Source organism: Pogona vitticeps, chromosome 4 (genome assembly GCF_051106095.1).
Source record: "Pogona vitticeps strain Pit_001003342236 chromosome 4, PviZW2.1, whole genome shotgun sequence".
NCBI classification, from domain to species: domain Eukaryota; kingdom Metazoa; phylum Chordata; class Lepidosauria; order Squamata; family Agamidae; genus Pogona; species Pogona vitticeps.
In genome coordinates this window covers 116,622,140-116,649,499 of record NC_135786.1, presented here as the reverse complement: position 1 = coordinate 116,649,499, position 27,360 = coordinate 116,622,140, and the positions used below count along the sequence as shown (strand labels likewise).

The 27,360-nt window shown below is 41.7% G+C and overlaps 1 protein-coding gene and 2 long non-coding RNA genes across 5 annotated transcripts in view; 1 reads left to right on the top strand and 2 right to left on the bottom strand.

Annotated features, from left to right (window-relative positions):
• ABL2 (ABL proto-oncogene 2, non-receptor tyrosine kinase) overlaps window positions 1–27,360 on the bottom strand; it is a 139,381-nt gene that overhangs the window by 73,818 nt on the left and 38,203 nt on the right. For all 3 annotated transcript variants that reach the window (XM_072998156.2, XM_072998158.2, XM_072998157.2), the window contains exons 2-3: window positions 15,665–15,835; window positions 1,731–2,026 (exon numbers count right to left, since the gene is read on the bottom strand). In XM_072998156.2, the coding sequence (XP_072854257.2) occupies window positions 1,731–2,026; window positions 15,665–15,835 (467 nt within the window). The remainder of the gene's footprint in view (window positions 1–1,730; window positions 2,027–15,664; window positions 15,836–27,360) is intronic.
• The window catches only part of LOC144588873 (uncharacterized), a 550,407-nt gene that overhangs the window by 498,370 nt on the left and 24,677 nt on the right, over window positions 1–27,360 (top strand). The gene's annotated exons all lie outside the window — the stretch shown is intronic.
• The window catches only part of LOC140706754 (uncharacterized), a 34,634-nt gene continuing 24,486 nt past the window's right edge, over window positions 17,213–27,360 (bottom strand). The window contains exon 2 of the long non-coding RNA XR_012086600.2: window positions 17,213–26,344. This is a non-coding gene — a long non-coding RNA (uncharacterized LOC140706754). The remainder of the gene's footprint in view (window positions 26,345–27,360) is intronic.

The window sequence follows — 27,360 nt, the reverse complement described above, 5'->3', positions numbered from 1 at the left end:
TTAGAGAGAAGAGGCTTTCTCCTGACAACCCTTCCAAACCGACCATACTTGTTCAGTCTTTTTCTAATTGTACTGTCATGAATAACATTTAACATGCTAACTGAGGCCTGTAGAGTCTGAGATGTAGCTCTTGGGTTTTTTGCAATTTCTCTGAGCACTGCACAATCTGACTTTGGGGTGAATTTGCTTGAACATCTACTCCTGGGAAGTTTGGTGAGTTTCTTGAATGTCTTTCACTTGTGAATAATCTTCCTCACCGTAGAATGATGGACTTTAACTGTTTGGAAATGACCTTATAACCCTTTCCAGACTGATAGGCAGCAACCATTCTCTATTATCATTGGTGCTGTTTCCTCCTTGGCATTATTTTATCACACGCCTGAACACTCTAGACCAGCAAACTGCTAAAACTTCAGCTTTTATAGAGATGGTCACATTTGCTGATAATCTACTAAAGGGCACTTGGTTAGCAATACAGTGGGGTCTCTACTTAAGAACTTAATCCATATTGGAAGGTGGTTCTCAAGTTGAAAAGTTCTTATGTTGAATCTGCATTTCCCATAGGAATGCATTGAAAACCATTTAATCCGTATCTGCTCTTTTCCGTCCATAGAAACTACAGTGGAACCTCTACTTAAGAACTTAATCCGTTTTGGAATGGTGGTCTTAAGTTGAAACGTTCTTAAGTTGAAGCAAAATTTCCCATAGGAATGGACTGAAAACCAATTAATCCATTCTGGCTGTTTTTTTGTTATGTAGAAGTGCGTTCATACATTGAAGCATTAGTTCCCATAGGAACTAATGCAAAGCTGGTTAATACGTACTCTACCACTAGGGGGAGAATTTTTTTTTAACCTAAGATGACCTAAGGTTAAAAAAAGAGCAGGAAAGGTTTTTTTTCCTGTTCTTATCTTGGATTTCTGTTCTCAAGTAGAGAACAATTTAGCAAATGGAGCTGTTCTTAAGCTGGATTGTTCTTCAGTAGAGACGTTCTTAAGTAGAGACCCCACTGTACCTGGCCGCTATGCAGCCTCTTAATTCCTATGGAAGCAGTAAGATTGTACTTAGTTTTCACACATGGCTTCTCCATTTTGGCTTTATTTCTGTAAAATCATGACACAATGTAATATGTCATGTGTTGTTGTTCATCTGAGGTTGTATTTACCTGATTTTCAGAACTGCTAAGGACCAGATGATTTTTATTATGTTCTGATATGTAAAACCAAAGAATTCAAAGAGGATGTACTCTCCTCCCCCCATGACTGTATGTGTGCATGAATTTCTATCCAACCCACTACCTATCACTTCATGTAGATTTTGGCCAGCATAGCTAACCACTCCTGCACTACACACAAATTCTGTGCTCCCTTGTCATGAAGAGAAGAGAAAGATGAAGCATAAACTGCACGCTTGTGTGGCAACTGTTGGGACCAATAGCTAGCTCAGACACACCTCATAATTAGGAGAGTAGCTTCAGTCACATTATTTGCTTGTTTGTTTGTTTGTTTAACTTATATGCTGCCCACACTACCCAAAGGTCTCTGGGCGGCTTACAACAATTAAAATACAATGAAAAAGATAAAACAATCAAAATGCAATACATTAATAAAATACATTGATAACTTCATTTTCAGGACGTCCTTAACTACAGCTCTTTGGCAAACAGCAGATTACGTCAGAATACTTTTCCCTTTCAATTTTCAGAAAACAAGTTACCCAAAAGGATTTACCTTGCCATCACTGGTGGTATTGATCCTGTAGTGGTAAACACGTCCCTCGTACCTGAGTGAGATGGATAGTTGTCCTGGACTACTCTCACTTTCCCGAACTAGGAAGCTGCCATTAATGAGGCTGCTCAGCAGATACTCAGCTGCACTGCGTGACACTGGTCCATGATACCAAGAGTGCTTCTCCAAGCTGTTCACGGGGGTGATGTAGTTACTTGGCACCCATCCCTGCCCATTCTTAGAGCGCACCTCACTCCATTCACCATTCTGGTTGTAACCAAGTACTCGTAACTTCTCACCTGAAGCACAGAGGAGAAAACAGCAAATAGATCAAATGATATTTGTAAATAATAGGGGTTGTAGATGATCTTGGTTATAAAAGGAGCCAATCAGAAGGAGTCTCTATAGAAAAGGTCCTAAGCAGGAAAGTCAAAAATCTTTTGGTCTCTCTGCTGAGAATTAATGGATCCTTCATAAATGATCCTACTGGTCTCTGCAGATTCATAGCAATTCATAATCTAGCAACATCAAATGCTTCAAAATCAGTAGAACATTATTTTCCTTCTCAGTCATCACTACTACAGTCTACTACACTCAGACCTCCAAGAGGATTGGAAAACCATTATGCACAGCATTCCATGCTCAAAGGAAAGATAAAGACAAGAACCTTCTAATAGAACAAAAATAAAAGTATTCTGGGATCTTTAATAAGACTCTTCTGAGAAAAGAGTAGAAATAGCTATCTGGGCACAGACCAGAACAGCAATTCAACAAATATCTTCCTAGTTAGGGTGTTGTTAACCTAAGCCTGCAAAACATCCAGTAACTGAACTGCATACACTGGCCAAGACAGTCAAGGGATCTCCCTATACCTACTGACCCAGTATGTAGCCGGAAGGCACATAATGCATTTACACTGCTGAAGCAAACTAGTCTGGACTTGAAGGCAGTCTAGATGGAAGTTGCATGCAAATCATAAGCAACCGATTTTTTACTCTGTGAAACAAGCAAGGGCATATATGGAATAAAATTTGAAAATAATATTGTGACAGAATATAAGATTGTTATCAACTTTAACGCTCAGCTGTGGACGCTCAGCTGTGGACGTGCCTGGAAGTGAAAGGAAAATCCAATGCTGCAAAGAAAAATACTGCATAGGAACCTGGAATGTAAGATCTATGAACGTTGGGAAGCTGGAGGTGGTCAAACAGGAGATGGCAAGAATAAACATCGACATCCTGGGCATCAGTGAACTAAAATGGACAGGAATGGGCGAATTCAGCTCAGATGATTATCATATCTACTATTGTGGGCAAGAATCCCGTAGAAGGAATGGAGTAGCACTCATAGTCAACAAAAGAGTGGGAAAAGCTGTAATGGGATACAATCTCAAAAATGATAGAATGATGTCAATACGAATCCAAGGCAGACCATTCAACATCACAATAATCCAAGTTTATGCACCAACCAGCATTGCTGAGGAGACTGAAATTGAACAATTCTATGAAGATTTACAACACCTTCTAGAACTGACAACAAAGAAAGATGTTCTTCTCATGATAGGGGACTGGAATGCTAAAGTAGGGAGCCAAGAGATAAAAGGAACAACAGGGAAGTTTGGCCTTGGAGTTCAGAACGAAGCAGGACAAAGGCTAATAGAGTTTTGTCAAGAGAATAAGCTGGTCATCACAAACACTCTTTTCCAACAACACAAGAGGCGACTCTATACATGGAAATCACCAGATGGGCAATATCGAAATCAGATTGATTATATTCTCTGCAGCCAAAGATGGAGAAGCTCTATACAGTCAGCAAAAACAAGACCTGGAGCTGACTGCGGTTCTGATCATCAGCTTCTCATAGCAAAATTCAAGCTTAGACTGAAGAGATTAGGAAAAACCACTGGACCACTCAGGTATAATCTAAACCAAATCCCTTATGAATACACAGTGGAAGTAAAGAACAGATTTAAGGAACTAGATTTGGTGGACAGAGTGCCTGAAGAACTTTGGATAGAGGCTCGTAACATTGTCCAGGAGGCAGCAACGAAAGCCATCCCAAAGAAAAGGAAATGCAAGAAAGCAAAGTGGCTGTCCAACGAGGCCTTAGAAATAGCAGAGAGGAGAAGGGAAGCAAAATGCAAGGGAGATAGGGAAAGTTACAGAAAATTGAATGCAGACTTCCAAAGAATAGCAAGGAGAGACAAGAGGGCCTTCTTAAATGAACAATGCAAAGAAATAGAGGAAGATAACAGAAAAGGAAAGACCAGAGATCTGTTCAGGAAAATTGGACATATTAGAGGAACATTTTGCGCAAAGATGAACATGATAAAAGACAAAAATGGGAGGGACCTAACAGAAGCAGAAGACATCAAGAAGAGGTGGCAAGAATACACAGAGGAATTATATCAGAAAGATTTGGATATCCCGGACAACCCAGACAATGTAGTTGCTGACCTTGAGCCAGACATCCTGGAGAGCGAAGTCAAGTGGGCCTTAGAAAGCCTGGCTAACAACAAGGCCAGTGGAGGTGATGGCATTCCAGTTGAACTATTTAAAATCTTGAAAGATGATGCTGTTAAGGTGCTACATTCAATATGCCAGCAAGTTTGGAAAACTCAACAGTGGCCAGAGGATTGGAAAAGATCAGTCTACATCCCAATCCCAAAGAAAGGCAGTGCCAAAGAATGCTCCAACTACCGTACAATTGCACTCATTTCACACGCTAGCAAGGTTATGCTCAAAATCCTACAAGGTAGGCTTCAGCAGTATGTGGACCGAGAACTCCCAGAAGTACAAGCTGGATTCCGAAGAGGCAGAGGAACTCGAGACCAAATTGCTAACTTGCGCTGGATTATGGAGAAAGCCAGAGAGTTCCAGAAAAATATCTACTTCTGCTTCATTGACTATGCGAAAGCCTTTGACTGTGTGGACCACAGCAAACTATGGCAAGTTCTTAAAGAAATGGGAGTGCCTGACCACCTTATCCATCTCCTGAGAAACCTATATGTGGGACAGGAAGCAACAGTTAGAACTGGTCATGGAACAACTGAGTGGTTCAAAATTGGGAAAGGAGTACGGCAAGGCTGTATATTGTCCCCCAGCTTATTTAACTTATATGCAGAATACATCATGCGGAAGGCTGGACTGGATGAATCCCAAGCCGGAATTAAGATTGCTGGAAGAAATATCAACAACCTCCGATATGCAGATGATACCACTCTGATGGCAGAAAGTGAGGAGGAATTAAAGAACCTTGTAATGAGAGTGAAAGAGGAGAGTGCAAAAAACGGTCTGAAACTCAACATCAAAAAAACTAAGATCATGGCCACTGGTCCCATCACCTCCTGGGAAATAGAAGGGGAAGATATGGAGGCAGTGTCAAATTTTATCTTCCTGGGCTCCATGATCACTGCAGATGGAGACAGCAGCCCTGAAATTAAAAGGCGCCTTCTTCTTGGGAGGAAAGCGATGACAAATCTTGACAGCATCTTGAAAAGCAGAGACATCACCTTGCCAACAAAAGTCCGAATAGTCAAAGCTATGGTTTTTCCTGTCATGATGTATGGAAGTGAGAGCTGGACCATAAAGAAAGCAGACCGCCGAAGAATTGATGCCTTTGAATTGTGGTGCTGGAGGAGGCTCTTGAGAATCCCCTGGACTGCAAGGAGAACAAACCTATCAGTTCTAAAGGAAATCAACCCTGAGTGCTCACTGGAAGGACAGATCCTGAAGCTGAGGCTCCAGTACTTTGGCCATCTAATGAGAAGAAAAGACTCCCTGGAAAAGACCCTGATGTTGGGAAAGTGTGATGGCAAGAGGAGAAGGGGACGACCGAGGATGAGATGGCTGGACAGTGTCTGCGAAGCAACCAACATGAACCTGACACAACTCCGGGAGGCAGTAGAAGACAGGAGGGCCTGGCGTGCTCTGGTCCATGGGGTCACGAAGAGTCGGACACGACTAAACGACTAAACACACACACATCAACTTTAAAAGCTGAAATAGAACTAAAATGGCACTCTCACACATGGTACTTGACAGAAAAACCAGTTGAAAGTGTGACTGACTTCTGCACAGAAATGCATAAGATTGTACTTCAGTCTCTCAAACATTAACTCTTAATATGACCTCTGAACGGAAGCAATAATAAATAATAATTGTGTGTCATCAAGTCAGTTCTGACTTATGGTGACCCTTTCCAGGGTTTTCTAAGTATACATTATCGAGAAATTACTTATTATTCCCTTCTTCTAGGAGAGCTCTAGGACTGTGCTGCTTATCCAAGGCCACATAGGCTGGCTCTTCCAGAATGCACAGTGAGGAACTGAACTCCCAGTCTCAACCTCTCACTTCATAGCCAAATATCAAACTAATTGAGCTATCCAGCCAGCAGAAGCAAACAGACACCATTTTCTTTCCTGCAATATGTACAGCAGAACGGATTTGATTTAAATCAAAAAGAACATATATTAAATGAGAAAAATACAAAATTCTTATGAGAACCTCATAAATGGATAGCTCTTACAATGGAGAGGTTCTAATAACTGTCACCTTTTTCTGCTTAAGAAATACATATACAGTGGTGCCTCGCATAGTGATTGCTCCGCATAGCGAAGAAATCGCTTTGCGACGCTGTTTTTGCAACTGCAAAAGCGATCGCTTTGCAATGGCCCCTATGGGGAAAATGCGCTTTGCAGGGAAGCGATCATCGCAAAGCCCCGCCAATCAGCTGTGCTTCGTCTCTCTCTCCACCCCTCGCAGCTCCAGCCTCGGCAGGGAGACTGAGGTACCGCTGCCACCACCCTGGCCGAGAAAGACCCTCTGCGCCTGCAGCAACCTTAAGCCCGGGCTTAAGGTTGCTGCAGGCGCAGAGGGTCTTTCTCGGCCAGGGTGGCGGCAGCGGTGCCTCAGTCTCCCTGCCGAGGCTGTCAGTCTCCCTGCCGAGGCTGGAGCTGCAAGGGGTGGAGAGAGAGAGAGAGAGAGACGAAGCACAGCTGATCGGCGGGGCTTTGCGATGATCACTGGGAAGCGATCATCGCAAAGCCTCGCCGATCAGCTGGCCGAAAATGGGGGCTTTGCGATGATCACTTCCCCATGATCATTGCAAAGCCCCCATTTTCGCACAGCTGATTGGCGGTTCCAAAATGGCGGCCGCTGTTTTGCCTCGCTTTAGAGGCACCTAAAATGGCCGCCACTATGGAGGAATTTCGCTTAAGGTTAGTTTCTAAGCCCATAGGAACATATTAAACGCATTTTAATACGTCCCTATGGGCTTTTTAAAATTGCTTAGCGATTAAATCACTTAGCGACGTTTTTCCTGGAACGGATTAACGTCACTAAGTGAGGACCCACTGTATATTGGGATAGTTATAGAGGTAAAAGAAAGTGTTTTCACAGTTCTGTGCAATAAACCTATGAGAATGCACTGTAACATATACTTAATTTAAACAAAGCACAACAGATCTCAGTCCAAGTTAAAAAAAATCAAAGGTCTGTAGAGCCGAACTACCCTAATTCTGAGATTTTTCTCTCTCTCTCTCTCTCTCACACACACACACGCACGCACACACACACACACACACACACACACACACACACACACACAGAGAGAGAGAGAGAGAGAGAGAGAGAGAGAGAGACAGACAGACAGACAGACAGACAGACAGACAGAGCGAGCTGCTAAATTCTCTTTGGGCCATGAGGTCTGAGAGAGAAAAAGGAAATTCATTTCTGCCTGGTCTTCTAATAGCTATCTTTATAAATGCCTTAACATATCCTTTCTGTTATTTCCCCCTCCTTCTCTTCCTTGTGCAACTTCTGTTTTTTTTTCTGTTTTTTAGAAAGGCCTTACATTTTTCCTTCTTTGCTTTCCTAGATTTGTTGTTGCAGATGTCCCCCCTTTTCTTCTCTGAGATCAGAAGAGAGAAAAATCAGAGAGAGCAATGAAGGAGAAGTAAGAAACTTTTAAAAGAAGCTACTCTTTATGGAGGGAGTGAAGGAAAGGAGGCACTCCAACACAAGCTGCAGTTTCCACTGCAGATAAGAAAGGCAAGGAGAAATGAGAGTCCTTTATCCGATGAAGCGGATTTGTCCACAAAAGCTCACATTAAAAAAAAGTTAGACTTTAAGGTGCCAGCATGTGTTTTTTTGCGTTTTTTTACTTTTTATTTTTATTTTGCTTTCTCAAAAAGAAAGAAACCAAACAGCACTACTGGAGAAATAGGAAGTCAGGATGATGATCAGGATGATTTGCAAGGGTTCCAGCATTCTGTTCCTCACTTCCCCCTTGCTTTTTATCTTTTTTTAAATGCCCTATCCAGCTCCTTTGCCTTTTTATTTAGCTTCTTTTATATTTTTAGTTTTAGTAATTTAATCTAATTCTTGCTAAACAGCTTTTATACCGGTGTTTAACCTAAGTCTTTTGTTCAAGTGTTTATGTGTCCTGCTATGTTCTGAGAGATATATTTTTTTGATTGATTGATTGATATACCGCCCATCTGGCAGCCAACGCCACAGATAGCAACTGTGTTGCAAACGAAAACACATCTGTCTTATCTGCTGAAATTCTAGCAATGGCAGGCTCCTCCTTGGCAGCCAGCAGAAAAATTACAGCAGCAATACAAACTCCTTTGCATAAAGCAACCCAAGCTTCTCCAACTCCAAACACAGAAATAACAGAAGGATTGGTGTCATCTATCAAACAACTATTAAACACAGTGGGGGGAGCACTGCCTTCTGACTGGGAAAACAATATTACCCATTTTGCATGAACTTGAATAAATATCATTTCAACTGGACAGAATCCAGGATTCACCACATGGGTGCTCAAATGAGAATCCAATTCTGCAAAACCTTTCTTGCCTGGGAAACAGTAATGGGGCCACTGAGTCCACAACCAGATGGGGAGTATATGTAAGCCCTGCTGCCACACTTGCAAACTGACCAAATAACCCTCAAAATTGCAGATAATTCTACAAATAGAGGTCGTTGGGCCAACAGGCAGAAAGTGCTGGAGTCCTTGAGCAGGTTGTTAAGAACAGAGGTCTTAAATTGATCTAAAAACCATTGATTTAAAAAATATTGAAAGACTGCCAGGCCCCCTACATTTACTGAGATTACTCCTGAAATTTGCCAGCCCTGTCATCCCAATGATGCTTCCAAAGATGAGGAAATTCCTAAGCAACTTTAACATTGCAACAAAGAGAGTTGTTTTCGGACCTAGATGTAAGGCCATTAATAACAATGAAACAGAAATAGACCAGACCCAATCCCCACTGTACAAGATTTTATAAGGCCAGGTTTCCAGGCTTCCCTCAAAGATCGGAGCAAATTGCTAATAAAGAAAATAGAAAGCAACAAAGCTGCAGGCATTTAGGAACACTGGCTGAAACAGAAATCACATAAGTGGACTAAATGATCACACATTTACAGAAGTTGCTATCCACCTTAAAGAAGGATTCTACAGCCCTGACCAAGGCACCTACAGAAGGGCCGATAGAAATGTTCTCTCAGGCTAGGTTACCTGAGAACTTGACACAAATGTCACTCCCACAAGAGATGTCAATGGATAGGGCTGTAGCTACATTAGCAGTACCCCACAGTAGCAAGGACAACTTGCCATAGGGTCAAGGAGAAGGTGTGACAAAAATCCACCCCAACGATCTATTACTGCAATTGGATATTGAGGGAGATAACATCTAAAAAGAGGTAATTTACGCCTTCAGAGCCCTGACAAGTATTGAACAAATGAAGACAATCCAAAAAACTAGATAAAGTCAGATCTAAGTTGCTTAACAACATGAAGGACACTATCAGTTGGAAGAACCTGAACCCTGACAAAGAGATGTTCCTGTTGATCGATGGTTGTGGAGTTGTATTTTACTGTGTATAAGATGATACTTTTGTCTAAAATCTTTAGGCTAAAAATTAAGTGTCGTCTTATACACGGAAGCAAGTAGAGAACCATGTGATTGTGAAACTGCCCATGCCTTACCTCTGCAAACAGGCTTCCTTCAATCACAAGTATTATATAACTGATGTCAGCTGATGCTGAACAAACCAATTGGAACACACCTTGTTGGAGGTGGAGCATGTAGGCAGTGCTCAGATACAACAGGGACTGGTAATGTCAGAGCGTTCTGAGCCCAGAGGCTGAATAATGTGGTATGCTCAAAGCTAAGTGTGATGCATAATATGACAGTACTGGTGTGTAAATGTTATCTGATTACTAAATAAAAATGTGTTCTGTTTTATGTTTAAAATATTGATTTCTTGATTTAGGGTTGGAAAAGTGTGGGGCGTCTTATACATGGGGCATCTTATACACAGAAAAATATGGGTACCTCCCCCATTGAGCTTGCCGCAAAAGCCCCAAGAGGTGAAGTTCTTCTCAACAGAAGCAATTGTCCATCAACCCCCATTTGTGGCCACATACTGAGACAATATCACTGACGTCCATCTAACTCATGCCATTATTTCAGATGAGGCCAGCCTAGCAGCAGGAGCAGCCTCAAATGGCTATACCCAGTATGTTGACACAAGAGCAAGGGTAAATTCTCAGACTGGAGACTGACTGAATAATTCCAATCTATATCCTTTGCTTTGTGGCCAAATAAAAACTTTGTCTTGGAACACAGCTGGCCAGAAAGGGAACCACAACGATAAGGAGTTCATAGAACATAGTAGTGATATGCCCAGAAAGAGTGAACACCATCAGTGGTGCCTCGCTTAACAATTGCTTCATTTAACGAAGAAATCGCTTAGCGATGGCTTTTTCGGAGCAATCTTGCGCTCCATTTAACGATGTTACCTATGGGCGATTTTCGGTTAGCGATGTTGGGAGCAGCTGGGCGGCGGGGCAGAGAGGCAGGAGCCGATCCGGTCTTTCTCCCCCACCATCGGGCGCAGCGCTTCCGAGAAGCCTCCCCGTGGGGGGGGGGAGATCGGATCGGCTTCTGCCTTTCTGCCCCCCCGCGTGGCTGCTCCCAAAGGGCTGTCCCGATTGTGCTTGCAGCAGCGAAATGGAGGATCTTCGCTCAACGGTGACTTTTAAGCCCATAGCAACGCATTAATCGTGTTTTAATGCGTTTCTATGGTTTTTTTTGTTCCATTTTGCGATGTTTCCGGATAGCGACGATTAATCCGGAACGGATTAACGTCGCTATGCGGGGCACCACTGTATTTGCCTTCATCTTTTAACAAATGCCCTATCAAAGTTATTTCTTGGAATGTTGCAGGCTAGCCTTCCAAATTGATAGACAAGGATTTTAAAGATTTTTGCTCTCAATTTGAAATTATTTTTATTCAAGAAACCTGGGTGACCTCCATGGCTCTCCCTTCTCTCCCTGGATATGCTGTCCATATTCTACCTGCTACCAAGCCAGAAGTCAGGGGTCGGGCACAGAGAGGCCTGGCAACCTTAATCTCAGTTGATGGTAACCTAGATATTCTAGAGCTTGATATTAGCAGTAATATTCTAATTCCACAGGTTACTTGGCCAGCAGGTTTTAAATATTTCTTGCTAAATGTGTATTGTCCTCCACAAAATTTAAGGCATGGAAGTGACTTAACACTATCAGAACGAGATAAGGTCCTCTCAAATATCTTTAAGCAGTATACTGACCCTCCAATTCTGTTAGGAGGTGATATGAACACCAGAATAGGGAAAAATAACTATAAAATGGAAGATGAATTGGGACTTGCATCTGAAGACTTAAATTATCTTCCTGATAGAAAATCTAAGGATTCAGGGTTTAACAAAACTAGACAATTCTTTTTCAGCCTCATTTACAAATACTATCTGCATATACATAATGGAACAAATGTAGATCCAGAATCAGGCCTATATACATTTATTGACCCAAATGACAAAAGTGTAATAGACTACATGATTCTCTCATATAGTCTACCACACCCAGTGCTGCCTCACTTTGACAATTTTAGTCTTTAATAGGCCTGAGAATGATCATATGCCAATTAAATTATCTCGCTCTCTCTGCCAATCAGAAAAAAGTCATTAATGACACCATTTAAGTAAAATATGCAGGGAGAAGGTTTCATTGGACTGCAAATTTACAGGAATGAATAAATTTATTTGTAATGTTCCCCAGGCTGCTATCCTTAAAAGATATTACCTGCTCAGACCCTTTGAAAATTTTCAATAAAATTGTCATTGTAATTAGACCTCTAATGGTCACTTCCTAGCCTGCTTGCACAGGCACACAATACTATCAAGGATGGTTTGATGCTCAGTGTGCTGCCCAGAAATATCCTGGCAAGAGCAATAAGAAGACTGAGGCAAGACGATTCATTAGAAAATTCCTCTTCTTATATCCAACTGTTGCAGGGAATATAAAAACCTGCTACAGCATAAAAACAAAGAACATCTAAGGAAATCTTGGTTAGACTTAGGCCTGGCAGCCTTAGAAAGAGATACAGCTAGGTTCTGATCATTAGTGTCCAAGGGAATCAAGACTGGTGCTCTAGACCAGTGATACCCAACCTCTTCTGAGTTGCGGACTTGTTGGGGGGTGGGGTTTGTTCTCAGGGGTGTGGGGCAGCCCTCACACTTGCAGGTGGGGGTGCACTCGTGCGCATGCATGGAGGGGCAGGGCGTGCTTGTGCACATGCATGTTTTTATTGCACGCGTGTGTGGGGGGCAGGGCGTGCTCATGGAGGGGCATGCTTGCGCGCGTGCACAAAGGGGTGGAATGCGCTTGCGCACATGCATGAAGAGGTGGAGTATGCTCACGGAGGGGCGGGGCACCCATGCATGCGGGTGCGGTGGGTGGGGGAGTGCATGCGGGAGCGGCAGGAGATCTGTCTCCACGGCCTAGTCCTGCCATGGCCACAGACTGGTACTGGGCCACAGACCGGAGGTTGGGGACCTCTGCTATAGACAACCAAATAACCTCTTCACAATGGCAAGCCCATTTCTCAGCACTCTTTAGACATACTACTGCTGAGATTACCAAACCACTCTTCAGTCTGAACTCACTTCGCCTTGCATTGTGCCCTGACTGAGACCTAGTCACTCCTGATGAAATAAACAATCCGATCACCTCTTTGCCTAGCAACAAAGCTCCTGGAAAGGATATGCTCCCAGGATAATTGTTTAAATCAAATACTATCTGGTGGTGTGCAGTGCTCACTAGAATGTTTACATATATAAACCAGCATGGGAAAATACCTCAGGGCTGGGGTATAAGTATTATTGTTCCTATACACAAAAGAGGCCCCAAAGCTGTTCCAAATAATTTCAGGCCTAACAGTCTTCTCAACTTAGTATCCAAACTGTATTCCAAATATTTACTGGGCAAATTAGAGTGCTGGGCTGCTGAGAACTCAGTTATTTATTTATTTATTTATTTATTTATTTATTTATTTATTTATTTATTTATTTATTTATTTATTTATTTATTTATTTATTTAATTAATTAATTAATTTGTTTTATACCCCACCTATCTGGACTACCAGTCCACTCTAGGCGGTTTCCAATACAAAGTTGAACAATAAAACACAGGCAAGTGCATATTAATTCAATAACAAGTACAATAAAATAAAAAAATTATAGGGAAAGTAAGAGAAAGAAAAAATAAAGAAGAAAAAATAAATAATTTAAGAATTGGCTGGAGGGAAGGCCTGAATAAACAACCATGTTTTTAATTGGGTTTTAAAGGTGCCCAGCGTAGGGGCCGCGCAAATCTCTGGAGGGAGATTGTTCCAGAGGCGAGGAGCCACCGCCAAGAAGGCCCGGTTTTGTGTCTTCTCCTTCCAGGCCTGTCTTGGTGTCAGGCTCCTCAGCCTCACCTCCTGACTTGCGCGGGTGATCCAGGTAGACCTTGGTGGAAGCAGGCGTTCCGCCAAATATCGAGGTCCTAAACCGTTTAGGGCCTTGTAAGTAACTATTAAAACTTTGAAGTCGACACGGAAACGAATGGGCAGCCAATGCAATGTGGCCAGCGTTGGAGAAATATGATGGTATTTTAATAGCAGAAGAACAGGCAGGGTTTGAAAATGGAAAATCCACTGCAGATCAATGCTTTGTAAATACTTTTGTATCAGGTGATGATATTTTTGTACCTGATACAAAAATATTCCCAGTTAGGTAAGAAGGAGCTTTATGTCATCTTTGTGGATTTCAGATCAGCCTTTGACCTTATAGATAGAGACCATCTGTGGCAAAAACTTTCCACCACCAATATAGACAGAAGGCTGTTATTTTTAATTCAGGTGTGTCACTGAAATACTAATCTTAGGGTAAGGCTTGGGGCAAATGGGCTGCTGTCGAAGACAATACCAACAGATAGAGGAGTTCAACTTTTGTGGAAGCACTGTGACAATTACCTCTCCCTAAAGAGATGATCGCGGGTCAGGGAGTCACTGTGGGTGCAAAACTACCACCTTTATTGCCTGAGGTAGGTTCTTTAGGCCTCAGAAGTGTGTAGTAAAATCCCCATGGACAAACCTGATCCTAAAAGTAATCTTTGCCTGCTTCCAAAGCAATAGACCATTGACTATGTGCTTTCTTAGAATGCACAACAGCCTTGCCAGGTAGGACCTCTCAATTTCCAGTAGCAACTTAGTGACCTTCTCAAATCCGCACCGGATTTCGATGTATGTCCTACTGTTTCAAGAGACCAGTTTGAAAGCATCCCATTCCACTCAGTCTCTTGCGGTTTACCATAACTCATGGGGGAAATTTAGTCGAGTTTCTTTATATGCCAAGAAACTGGTACCCCAAATAATATGGAGCAGAGATATGGGGATATCCTCACTCAAAAAGTAGTTCAAAACTACTTCATGCAATCTCTCCTAACAGTCCCCCATAGCATATCTGCTGCATATTTAAGGGCTGAATTAGGATTAACCCCAACTGAAACATTGCATTGGCCATGTATTGGTTGAAATTGCCCTGCATGAGCGACTCTTGCCTCCCAAAGAAGTGCTACAAAGAACAACTCCATAGTCCTTCTCAAAAGTCCTGGGTAAACTTAGACCCATTTTACAGAGCTATGGGATTGACACAGAGTCTTTGCCCACTTTTGCCTCTAATCAAGCCAAGCATCTGGTTAAAGAAAGAATCAATCTTCACTCTAACTGGCTGGATTTGTGTGCCATCTCACAAATGTCCTATTCTTGTTAGTTCCCTCTGTACAAAACATCATTCGGTTGGGAGAATTATTTTATTTATCTAACCTCAGCCCCTTTAAGAAAAGCATTCACAGCTTTACATTTTCAGTGTATGTCATCAGACATTTTGGAGGGGAGATATGATAATGTCTGTCCCATTTCATCAAGGACTCTGTATCTGTGGATCAGAAAGAGGTTGAAGATGCTTTCCATTTGTATGGAAAGTTGACTTTTGTATGAGCACCCCAGAAGCCAACTTTTTGCTGGCATTCTCAGACTCCTATGTGATAGATCCTCTTTGGCTCAACTTTGCATGCTGCTTGTGGGTAGGGATGCAAATACTACCTATCAACCAGCAAAATTTGCTTTGGCAGCAAAGAAAATACATGCCAATTAACAAAAGTCTTAAGAAAGAAATGAGGTTATGTCATCTCGAATTTATGTATAGATATATGGGGTCAGTGCAGTTTTCTGTTGCTGTTGATATTGTGGTGACCTGTAAAGCTTGTTCTGTCGAAAAGAAAGAAACCAAACAGCACTGCTGGAGGAAGAGGAAATCAGGATGATGAGAAGATGGTCTTGGAGGGGAAGGGAAAGGAAGGAATGTAACACTGAAGCAGAAGCACTGTGGAATGAAACACAAAAACACACAATCATGCACTATTTGTGACATGTATGGTCTGAATAATGCAAATTGCAGAAAACTGGAGGTCACGAGCCAAAACCTAGACCATAATGTGGAACTCCAAACACACTATCCTCACATTTGTGTGGACACAAATACACAGCATAGTTCAACTTACCTTTGGTGATGCTGAGTGTGTTGTCACCACTTGCTACAAAATCATAAAGTGCAACAAAAAGATTGGGGTCACTCTCAGTGGCTCCAAGAAGGTTCTCCTTGGAGCTCCACCTGATGGCTTCATTCAGTGCCTGGGGTTCAATGTCACAACCATAGGGGCGGTGCAGTGCCTCTGGAGAGAGAGAAAAAAAGTGCTAAGTGTCCAGATCCTTGAAAACCAGCTAACACCTTCTATATGGTCCTGAGCAGCAGATGGAAACTAAAACTGTAAGGTATAATAAAAACTGGTGGGTGGGTGTATTAGGAATCACTAACTTTGACAATGACTGGCGGGAAAATTGTCTTTAGAATTTATTTCCAGTAGTATCAGAACAAGCCTAGCAGGATTGAATACACTGAACTCAAAATGCTGGAGAGGATGTCAGGAGCTGAGTTGTAATCATATGTGCTGATTTTGTCTGAGGATACTTACCTTCTGCATGCTAGTATTTAAAGAAATAGAATCTGGGTGTGATTACTTAGAGTCTTAGACAAATATTGCAGGAAATGCTCCAGGATTTGGATAGCCTGATTTGGATTATTTTCCACTGACTACATGATGTCAATGTGAATCAACATGAATCTGCTCAAAGTCCCCCTCCCACAATTTGTATGTTCCTCTGCCGCTTTTACTTTTAAAAAAATCAAAAAGCTCCAACAACAGTTCAGACAGTGTGATCACTTGAGTCAATGTGAAGGGGTTTTTAGTCATTGTATTTAAAGTCATTCCAGCTGGCTGGTTGCTGCAGCACTGAGAAAGGCAGGTCACTGGGGAAAGTGGCTGCCATTTGAATCCTTTCCTCCCTGCACCTGGTGTCTTGGTCTCCTTGTCTCCTCCCCCTCTTCTTTCCCTTTGAAGGGCTTGCTAATCTAGCACCAGGTCGTTAGTTAACCAATGGAAAAAGAAGAGTGAGGAACTGACAGAGGGCAAGGAGGAAGTTTAAAGATAGCTCTGCCTTAACTGTGCCTCCTGCAAATCTGGATGGTCAGAGCAAAGCAGAGCAACCTTAGAACAGGTTACAAGGCTGAACTGAAAACTTCCTCTCCACTGATTCCTTGCTCTTTTCCCCCCTCTTTGGTCACCTAACTGTCCCAGCAATAGGACAACAAACCCTTAAAAGAAAGAAAAGGACAAAGGAAGGAAGGAAGGAAGGAGACCCAGGCACCATATTTCGGTAAGAGGATTCAAATAGTTAACAAGCTGCAAACAATACTGATCACCTCACCTCTCTCTGTTGACTCCTATGTGGCTGAAATGAATTAATCTGTGGAAACATAACTTCCCAGATGCAACTTCACATTGGGTCCATTCTCATTTTTCCTGCTCTGTAGCCACACCCCCTGTTAACCAATCAAAAAATGGTAGTGTCATCTGTGTTGGGCCTGCTGTCTTTTTTTACAGAAGAAAATTTAAATTGATCATATAAATTTTTAATGGCTCCATTATATCTTATGGCTTGCCTACTCACAGGAGTTATGAGTTAGCTCTTGCTCAATGGTATACAAATGTATGGGAAAAGCTGACAGAACAAGTTGAAGTGAAGTCAGTGAGAAGCCACTCCACATTCTTGGACATACAGTATCCACTCATAAACTACAGTATTAAGCATAAATATTGATTCAACCCAGACTCCAGAATCTCATGTTGACTCGTGGAAGGACATATATAATTTACTAATTTTAAAGGTAAATTAACTGTGAAACACCCTGTACTGAACCTGCTCTGCTACCGGTTAGTTCTGTTACTATTACTGGTTTATTGTGTTAATATATGCTAAACATAAAGGTTCTTTTCATCACAGAACATTCAAATAAAAAGAATGGTTAAAAAAATCAGAAGTCGAACTCTTGCAATATTTCCAAAGTATGAGGACTTCTCCTTTGCTAAAACTGCTAAAACTTTTTTGAATATGTTTTCAAAGTTGTCCTTGTGCCTTATCTTGCTCACGCAAATACTGTACATTGTATCTTTGAAAGAATTCTTAGACACTGACTACTGTAGACAGTCATTAAAAGGTTATACATAAATAAGCTAGAATTGGAATTACTTGTTTTAAGACTATTAATCTCTCTAAGAAAGTGCTCTACTAAGAAGGCAGCAATTAAATACTACAACATCTCATCTCTCTCCTAACATCAGCACTCATGAAATTGCACACACACTCAAAGGAATTCTGCCTTGGCCTGAAATGAATGTCTTAAAATTACACTGTTGTAGTAAAAGAAAGGTTGTGGCTGCCATGAAAAATTTCCATCCTGTAACTCAAGGACATGGTGGCGCTGTGGGCTAAACCGCAGAAGCCTGTGCTGCAGGGTCAGAAGACCAGTGTGATGATTTGTGTTTTTATGTGTATTAGAATGGGATATGTAGTCCTAAGATTGTCCCAATAGCATCCATCTTGATTTAAAGTCTGTTCTGTAGTAGGAAAGTTTTTCATACTGTTTCAGAGAAGCTTCGCTCTCTGGTTATCTCATTGCTAAGATGAGTAGAGAGCAGAGACTTTCGTAGTCAAAATAATTCTGCCACAAAACTTGATAACAACTCTCAAGCTCTCATGAGAAAGTTAGGCGGGACAACAAGACCCAGGAGGGGGTGTTCCTTATGAAGAATTCTGGGAAGAAGAAGGAAGTTGGTAAGGAGTTGGAAAAAGATGGAGTTGGACTGAGAAAGGTCAGACACGTGCTTTTTCCCATAATGGATTATAATTTTGCTATGGACTATTTTTCCTACCATGGACTGATACAAGTCAACTGGATTTCATCTAGCATCAGCCTGTGAAGACCCAAGACACGTGAGATGGACTGTGTTATGCTTTTTATTAGTCAGCATAATTCCTTTTCTTTATTTTTATAGCTGGAGTGGGGGAGGGGAGTGTTCCGTTTGTCTTGATATGAAAATGTACCTACTGAACTATTTTACCATCAACTAAAACCTTTTCTAAAGCAATTCTTTTCAATAAAGCAGTAATGATTTGATCTGCATGCATTGGTTCTTGTACAGACTAGCTGAATGTCTAATTGGCCATGTGTGTTTGCTACCAAAGATTTAGAGCCAGATTATTCTGAATATAACTCATGGATTTGTCTGTGTGTGTTGCTTTCTTACTAAAGGAGATTGGCTTTTGAGGAAGAAGTTTAGACAGGACCTTGCTGAGACCTAAGGGCTCTGCTCAGCAGTCAGAGGTTTGTCTGGATTTCGGACTCATCCCAGTCTCCGGCACCCCCATAAATCTCTTTGGAGATAAGGGGCGGCTTACATGGTGCAGCGGTGACACGAAACACGGGCTTTGATTTATTGTGTTTACTTTGGCTTAAGTTGAAAGCAGCAAGCATCTCGATGCATGTGCTTTTCACAGCTGGGAAATCCCAAGCCTTGGCAGAGGGGTTTCTTCCACGCTATTTACTTTGAAGGGCTATAAATTAGCTATATTGCATTTTTCTTTTCAGCTAAGGGTCTTAAAGAAAGACTTAGCTTCAAGCGAAGTCTGTAAGAACTAATGCTTTGGTTATGTAATTGGGCTGTTTAATGAGTGGGCATTTTCATGCAAGTCAGCGGTCGCCCTTCTGAAGCTCCAGGGTAGGGCTGTTTTTTGCCAGAGTGTTTTATGGCTTTGCCCTCGCCCTACAGTTTCGGCTACAGGGGCAGGGAGAGGTTTTTCCTTTTGGGTCAACTTGGCGTCTGCGTTAGTTGCAGCTTGCATGGAGCAACACTTAGAAGGAGAAGAATTTTTGGAGTTGCCTGGAGAGCAGTTTGTGACTCAGAGAAAAGTTAAGATTGGTGGTGCATCTGCTAGGCTGCCTTTGGTTAGTAAAGATGTGAAGCCCTTGCATCAAGAGCTTTTGGAGGCTGTTGAGCACGGCGTTTTGACTCAAAGTGGAGCTAAGCAAAGGATTACTTATGGTTCTTCACAACTAAGAAGGGAATTACAAAAGGGCAATATAATGGCTAAACTCCCAGCACAGGACATCAAGGACCTACCTGGATCTGATCCAGATCAGACTTGGTCTAAGTTGCAACAGATGGATCAGGCAGAGGAAATGGCGGGTACCAGCACTCCAGTAGGGAGGGGAGTGCCAGCCAGGGACATTCCTGATGAAACAGCAGGAGCGGCAGCAGCAGCAGCCAGTGCTGAGGGTCCTGATCCTAACAAGAGTCTATCACCAGTGGATAAGTTAACCCTTATGTTTGCTGATTTTGTTGCTTGTCACACTCAATCTATTCATAATCAGAACATTGCTGATCAGTTATTGAAGCAGTACAGAGAGAAAAAGGTGGAGCGTTTGGTTAATGAGCTGAAGGAAAAAGAGGAGTTTAAGAACTCAATAGCCAGTGTTGATAGAAGCAATCTACCGTACTACCATGATGGCGATGATATCTTATCATTTTTATCTATATATGAACAAGCGTGTAGAGATCTTAGTATACCTGAGGCCTGGTACCTCAAGTTATTGCGTACTCAGTGTTCTGGGCAACTTGCCAACATTGTAGCCAAATTATCTGATGAGGACCCTGACTGGCCTATTTTTAAAGAGGTGGTAAAGAGAAAATTTGGTTTCACTTCGGAAATACTGAGGCAGAACTTTAGAAAACTGAAAAAGCAACCTAATGAGTGTTATTCTGCACTAGCTGACAAAATAGAACATCTAGGTGATCAGTGGTTGAGCTCCTTGGGCGTCAGTACCTTTGAGGATTTAAGAACTGTGTTGTACAAGGAGCATTTTCTTAATTTGGTGCCTTCAGAAATAAGGAGTACTTTGTTGGAGAGAAACTACAAAGACTTGCAAACCCTTGCTTTAAAAACTGATGAAATTCTCTCTTTTAAAATGCATGAACCTGCTGTTAGGGCAAAGACTGCACCAGTAGTGCCTAAGAGACAGAGTCATCTTGATTTTAGAAAGTCTTTTTCTCAAGAGCCCAGGCAAAGTTCATTTGAGCAACGCAGGAGCCTAGCTCCTAGCCAGAGTAAAACACCTCTTAAATGTTTTGAATGTGGTGGCTCTCATCTGCGACGAGATTGCCCAAGGTTGAATGTGCCAGCTAGCCAAGTTAAGGAGCCAGCTAGAAAAACACCTGTCCCAGCTCCACGCAGATCTAAAGCAGGCACTCCCAAGATGGCGTATGTAAGTTCTGTGCCAGCGGGAACTCAGCAAGTGCCAGCTGCCAGTAATGCAGTTTTTGTGCCTCACCAGTCAAGCATTGTGCCTTCGCAGAGTCAGGAAGGAGTTAACCTAACTGTAACCCCTTCGCAAGCCAGTGGAATGCAGGCAGCAGTAAACCACTATGTGCCTAGAGTTTTGGACTTACAAACTGCTGCAATTTCATCAGAAATTGTAAAAGAGACAACTTCAGGAGAGAAATTTTCCATTATGGATCCTGATTGCATAGTACCAGCTACCCAAAGGGACTGGGCAACCCGCACATTTTCTGAGGTGGTTTTTCTTCACACACCTGGAGGTGATATGGCTTTAAGTGCTTTTCATGACTCGGGTGCCGACATTTCTTCGATAAGTCGACAGTTTCTAGACCCCACCTTGATTCTGAACAATCTGAGGTGTCCAATAAAAACTTATGGGTCTATAGAGACTGAGCAGAAGTTCGTTCCTTTGGCATATGTAAAAATTACCTACAAGTCCTGGTCAGATGCAAAACATATTTTAACTCATGAGGGAAAACCTGATTTTCTTCTTGGAAATGATCTTGCTTTTTTGGATCACATGCAGAGTCAAAATGTAGCTTCGATGCAGGTAGTCACACGTTCTCAAAGTAGGGAGATGCATGATCCTGAACTGGAGCAGGAATCCACTGAGGATAGCTCAGATGGAGACCTTACCCAACAGCAGCCTCTTGTGACCGAACCTGATAATGCAGCTAAAACTGAAACTACAATAGAGGAGGTGATACCTAAAGGATCAGAGGACTTTAGACTGAAGCAACTTAATGATCCCACTCTAGCTTCTTTGAGGTCACAAGCAGACAACTATGCTGAACGTCCTGTGCATCAGCAAGTTAGTTTCCTGTGGGGAGAAAATGGACTTTTGTACAGGGAATATTTTCCCAAATCCAACTTGGATGCCCAACCTATTCAACAGTTAGTCGTGCCTACTGAATATAGACTGAGAATACTAGAAATGGCTCATGACCATCCGAGTAGTGGGCACCAAGGAATACAAAAAACCCTAAAGAGGATTTCTCAACATTTTTACTGGCCTGGTATTTCAAAAACTGTAAAGGACTATGTCAGTTCTTGTGACTATTGCCAACGCACAGGCCATCAAACTGACAAGGTAAAGGCCGAAATGCAGATTATGGAGATTCCTGACCAAGTGTTCCAGTGTTTGCAAATGGATGTGCTAGGACCTTTTGTTCCTACTAAATCTAAGAAGAAATACATCATTTCTTTCATGTGTTCAGCCAGTAGGTGGATCGAAGCCTATGCTATTAGCAACCTTACAGCTACCACCATAGCTAGAATCATCGTGGACTTGTGCTCGCGTATTGGAGTACCATCCAAAATAATTTGTGATCAAGCAGGAGTCTTTACAAGTGAACTTATGCGCAAGATATGCGAGATAAGTGGAATAACCATCAGTTTTAGCACGGCCCATCATCCTCAATCTCATGGTATGGTGGAAAGAGGTCAACAAACTTTGCTTAGGATGATTAAAACTTTGACCCAAGAATATGGAAACATTTGGGATGAACTTTTGCCTTTTGCTTTGTTTGCTTACCGTAGCTCAGCTCATTCTTCACTAGGTGGCTTTTCTCCAAGTGAGGTGGTGTTTGGAAGAAATCTACAAGGACCATTGGACTTCCTGAAATCTGATTGGGAAGGTGTGGTTAAAAGTAGTACTGTGCCAGTTGCTGATTTTGTTAGAAAACTTCAAGAGAAACTCTTGGCTGTCCAGGAGTTGGCCAGAGACAATTTGTTGGACGCTCAAGCAAGTCAGAAGTTCTTCCACTACAAGAGATCCAGACACAGGGAATTTTCTGTGGGTGATTTGGTACTTGTTCTGAACCCACTCAGACCTTCTAAGTTAGAAGTTGTCTGGGAAGGTCCAGGTGAAATTGTTCAAAAATTGGGAAATGTCAATTATCTTGTCAAAATGTTGGATTCTAATAAGAAACCTGTTCTTTACCATGTCAATAGTTTGAAACTGTACAAAGATAGATCTGCAATGGTTTTTCAATGTCATGCTGAATATTTTCATGCTGCAAATGAACCTATTGATAAGTTGTCTGAATTGCAAGATGCAGGTACATGGTCTGATAATCTTGTTTTAACAGGTACCGTTGATCAGAAAGAAAGGTTGTTTCAAATTTTAGAACAATACCAAGATGTGTTCTCAGATAAACCAGGTTACACCAAATTGATCAGTCATGTGATAACTACTGAGAACAATGCCCAGCCCATACGGTCTAGCCCATATAGAGCAATTGGTAATCATGCTATCCAGATTGAACAAGAGATACAAAAGATGTTATCTTTGGGGGTGATTGAACCGTCATTCTCCCCTTGGGCTTCACCGGTGGTACTGGTGCCAAAACGTAACGCTCTGGGTGAAATTCTCGAGGAAGTAAGATTTTGTGTTGATTACAGAAAGTTAAACAGTGTTACTGTTCCAGATCCATACCCATTGCCTAGAATGGATGATTTAATTGAACATCTTTCAAAGGCTAAGTTTATCAGCATTCTCGATCTAAAGAATGCTTATTGGCAGCTCGATTTAGCTGAAGATTCACGAGATAAGACCGCTTTCATCACGCATGTGGGAACTTTCCGTTTCTGAAGATTGCCATTTGGTTTGAAGAATGCTGGTGCTTCATTTCAAAGGATGATAGACAAACTTTTACAAGGTTTACCTTTTGCAAGTGCTTATCTTGATGATGTTGCCATTTTCAGTTCTGATTTTGATTCTCACATGTCTCACATTGAAACTGTTTTGTCCAGACTTCAGCAAGCAGGACTGACAGTCAAAGCCAGCAAATGTCAATGGATGCAAGGAAAAGTCATGTACTTAGGTCATTTGATTGGGCAAGGAGAAATTCAGACTCTGCAAGCCAAAGTACAATCTATTAATGATTGGCCTATTCCAAAAACTAAGAAGCAGGTACGCTCGTTTTTGGGCCTAGTTGGCTACTACAGAAAATTTATTCCTGATTTCAGTCATTTGGCTTCACCTCTGACAGAGCTCACTAAGAAGAGACAGCCTGTCAAGGTAAAGTGGACACCAGAGTGTCAAGGTGCCTTTGATGCTTTAAAAGCTAAGATTATGGATGCACCTATACTGAAATCCCCTGATTTTGACAAACCATTCATTTTACAAACAGATGCCTCTGAATTAGGCCTTGGAGCAGTATTGTTACAGCAAGGAGAAGATGGGAACCTTTACCCTATCTCATACTTCTCTAGAAAACTCTTGGAAAGAGAGAGAAATTACGCAGTACCTGAAAAAGAGGCTCTTTCTATATTTTGGTCTCTAAATTTACTTAGACCTTACCTATGGGGGCGTAAGTTTACACTCCAAACAGATCACAGAGCTTTAGTTTGGTTGCAGAAGATGAAATCTCACAACCAAAAATTGTTGAGATGGAGTCTAGCATTGCAAGATTTTGATTTTGAAGTTCAACACATTCCTGGAAAATTGAATGTTGTGGCAGATGGTCTTTCTAGAGTGTACTGTGAAGATTCTTATGAACCTGAACGTTGAAACAATGTATTCAACAGTGTGCTATGTTTCAGTATTGTAATAGTTAATCTGTAGTTGAATTTTGAGATATAACCAGTTAATTACTTTGAATTACTTTTTAGTTACTTTTGCTTGATTTCTTAAAATTAGATCAGATTTACTGCTCTGAATTTTAACGATTATCAGGGGGGGCATGTGATGATTTGTGTTTTTATGTGTATTAGAATGGGATATGTAGTCCTAAGATTGTCCCAATAGCATCCATCTTGATTTAAAGTCTGTTCTGTAGTAGGAAAGTTTTTCATGCAGTTTCAGAAAAGCTTCGCTCTCTGGTTATCTCGTTGCTAAGATGAGTAGAGAGCAGAGACTTTCGTAGCCAAAATAATTCTGCCACAAAACTTGATAACAACTCTCAAGCTCTCATGAGAAAGTTAGGCGGGACAACAAGACCCAGGAGGGGGTGTTCCTTATGAAGAATTCTGGGAAGAAGAAGGAAGTTGGTAAGGAGTTGGAAAAAGATGGAGTTGGACTGAGAAAGGTCAGACACGTGCTTTTTCCCATAATGGATTATAATTTTGCTATGGACTATTTTTCCTACCATGGACTGATACAAGTCAACTGGATTTCATCTAGCATCAGCCTGTGAAGACCCAAGACACGTGAGATGGACTGTGTTATGCTTTTTATTAGTCAGCATAATTCCTTTTCTTTATTTTTATAGCTGGAGTGGGGGAGGGGAGTGTTCCGTTTGTCTTGATATGAAAATGTACCTACTGAACTATTTTACCATCAACTAAAACCTTTTCTAAAGCAATTCTTTTCAATAAAGCAGTAATGATTTGATCTGCATGCATTGGTTCTTGTACAGACTAGCTGAATGTCTAATTGGCCATGTGTGTTTGCTACCAAAGATTTAGAGCCAGATTATTCTGAATATAACTCATGGATTTGTCTGTGTGTGTTGCTTTCTTACTAAAGGAGATTGGCTTTTGAGGAAGAAGTTTAGACAGGACCTTGCTGAGACCTAAGGGCTCTGCTCAGCAGTCAGAGGTTTGTCTGGATTTCGGACTCATCCCAGTCTCCGGCACCCCCATAAATCTCTTTGGAGATAAGGGGCGGCTTACAACCAGCAGTCGTAAGATTGAATCCACGCGACAGAGTGAGCTGCCGTTGCTTTGTCCCAGCTCCTCACCAAACTAGCAGTTCGAAAGCATGCAAATGCGAGTAGATAAATAGGCAGCACATCGGTGGGAAGGTAAAATGGCGTTCCCTAGTCATGCTGGCCACGTGACAACGGAAGCCGTCTTTGGACAAGCGCTGGCTCTACGGCTTGAAAAACAGGATGAGCACCGCCCCCTAGAGTCGGACACGACTGGACTAAAAATGTCAAGGGGAACTTTTACCTTTAACTCAGGGCAATATCTCATATATCTGATAAAGTGGGCTACAATCTACCAAGACTATACTGTAATACAGTGGTGCCTCAACTTATGACCATTTCGAGTTACGACCAGCTCCGGCTGCAAAATTTTGCTTCGACATGCAACCGGAGCTTCGTGTTAGAAGCAGAAAAAAGGCAGGGAAAATTGCTAGCCGTTGGTAGGAGAAGAGGCTGCTTCTTTGTAGCGCTTTTGCCCCAGCGGTTAGAAAGTGTGCGATCGGAGGAGGCTTCAGACTGCCTGGTAAGGTGCTGCTTTCTAATTTTTAAAAACTGCCTGAGTCGGTTTTGCAGCGTGGGTTTGGGCTGGGTGGTGGGGTTATGTTTCTATGCTGTGATGGGTCTTGCAGGGTTCCCCCCATTTCCAATGGGTCTTGCAGGGCTTGTTTGCTTTGGTTTTTCTTTTTGCATTTCCGATGGGTCTTGAAGTCTCTGCTTTTTTATTTTTTTTCATTTCTGATGGGTCTTGCAGTCTCTGTTTGCTTTTGGGTGATTTTTTTGGCATTTCCGATGGGTCTTTCAGTCTCTGCTTTTTGGGTTTTTCTTTTTGCATTTCCAATGGGTCTTGCAGGGTTTGCTTGCTTTTCTGTTTTGTTTTCCCTTCGGCTGGGATGGATTACTCACATTTCCGATGGGTCTTGCAGTGTTTTTGTGGGGTTTTTTGGTGATTTTTTTCCCTTCGGCTGGAATGATTAATTGCATTTCAATGTATTCCTATGGGAAATGGTGCCTTGACTTACGACCATTTCAAGTTACTACCATCTTCCAGAACCAATTAAGTTCGTAAGTCGAGGCACCTCTGCAATTGTATAGTACAGTATTTCATTTTACTCACAGCCAAGGGGGTAAACAACTTCTTTATCCACCTCGAATGTTACCAGGATGATGTGTGAACAAGTCTTATATTTAAGGCCATTCTACACACATAACCATTATTTATTTATTTATTTATTTATTTATTTATTTAATTTATATCCCGCCTATCTGAATCTCATAGGACCACTCAGAGTTGAGAAAGCATCAAAGTTAACCATTTATTTACAATACCATAGCAGTTCAAGAATTAGTATTACCAAGTTGCATGATTTGTTAAGTCTAAACTGCCATGTCTCGTCACATTCTCATCCTTTCTTATGTTTCCTTCAAAACTACTATTTTCCTGTAAAAGACTTTCAGTTAATATTGTTCATGGAATTACTTCCAACTAAAATAAAAAAGATGCCGGCTATTAAGCATTCCCAAATATAGTAATCTGAAAGTCAAACCTCTCAACAACCACCTTCAGCGCTGACAAGGACAGAGCATTTTGTGCACTGCAATAAAATACAAGCTGTACACAATATGATTTTCCAAAGATACTTCTCAACCCAGATGAAATCAGATCCAAAGGCCTCATCACAAAAGAAACACAGTTGCTCACTGTTCCCTTTGGACAATATGCATTTATATTAAACTCAAAAGGACTAATTGTGTCCTTTTTTTAAAAGCATCTTATAGTTTTCTGTTTATGCTGTACAAATGAAAGAGTAGAT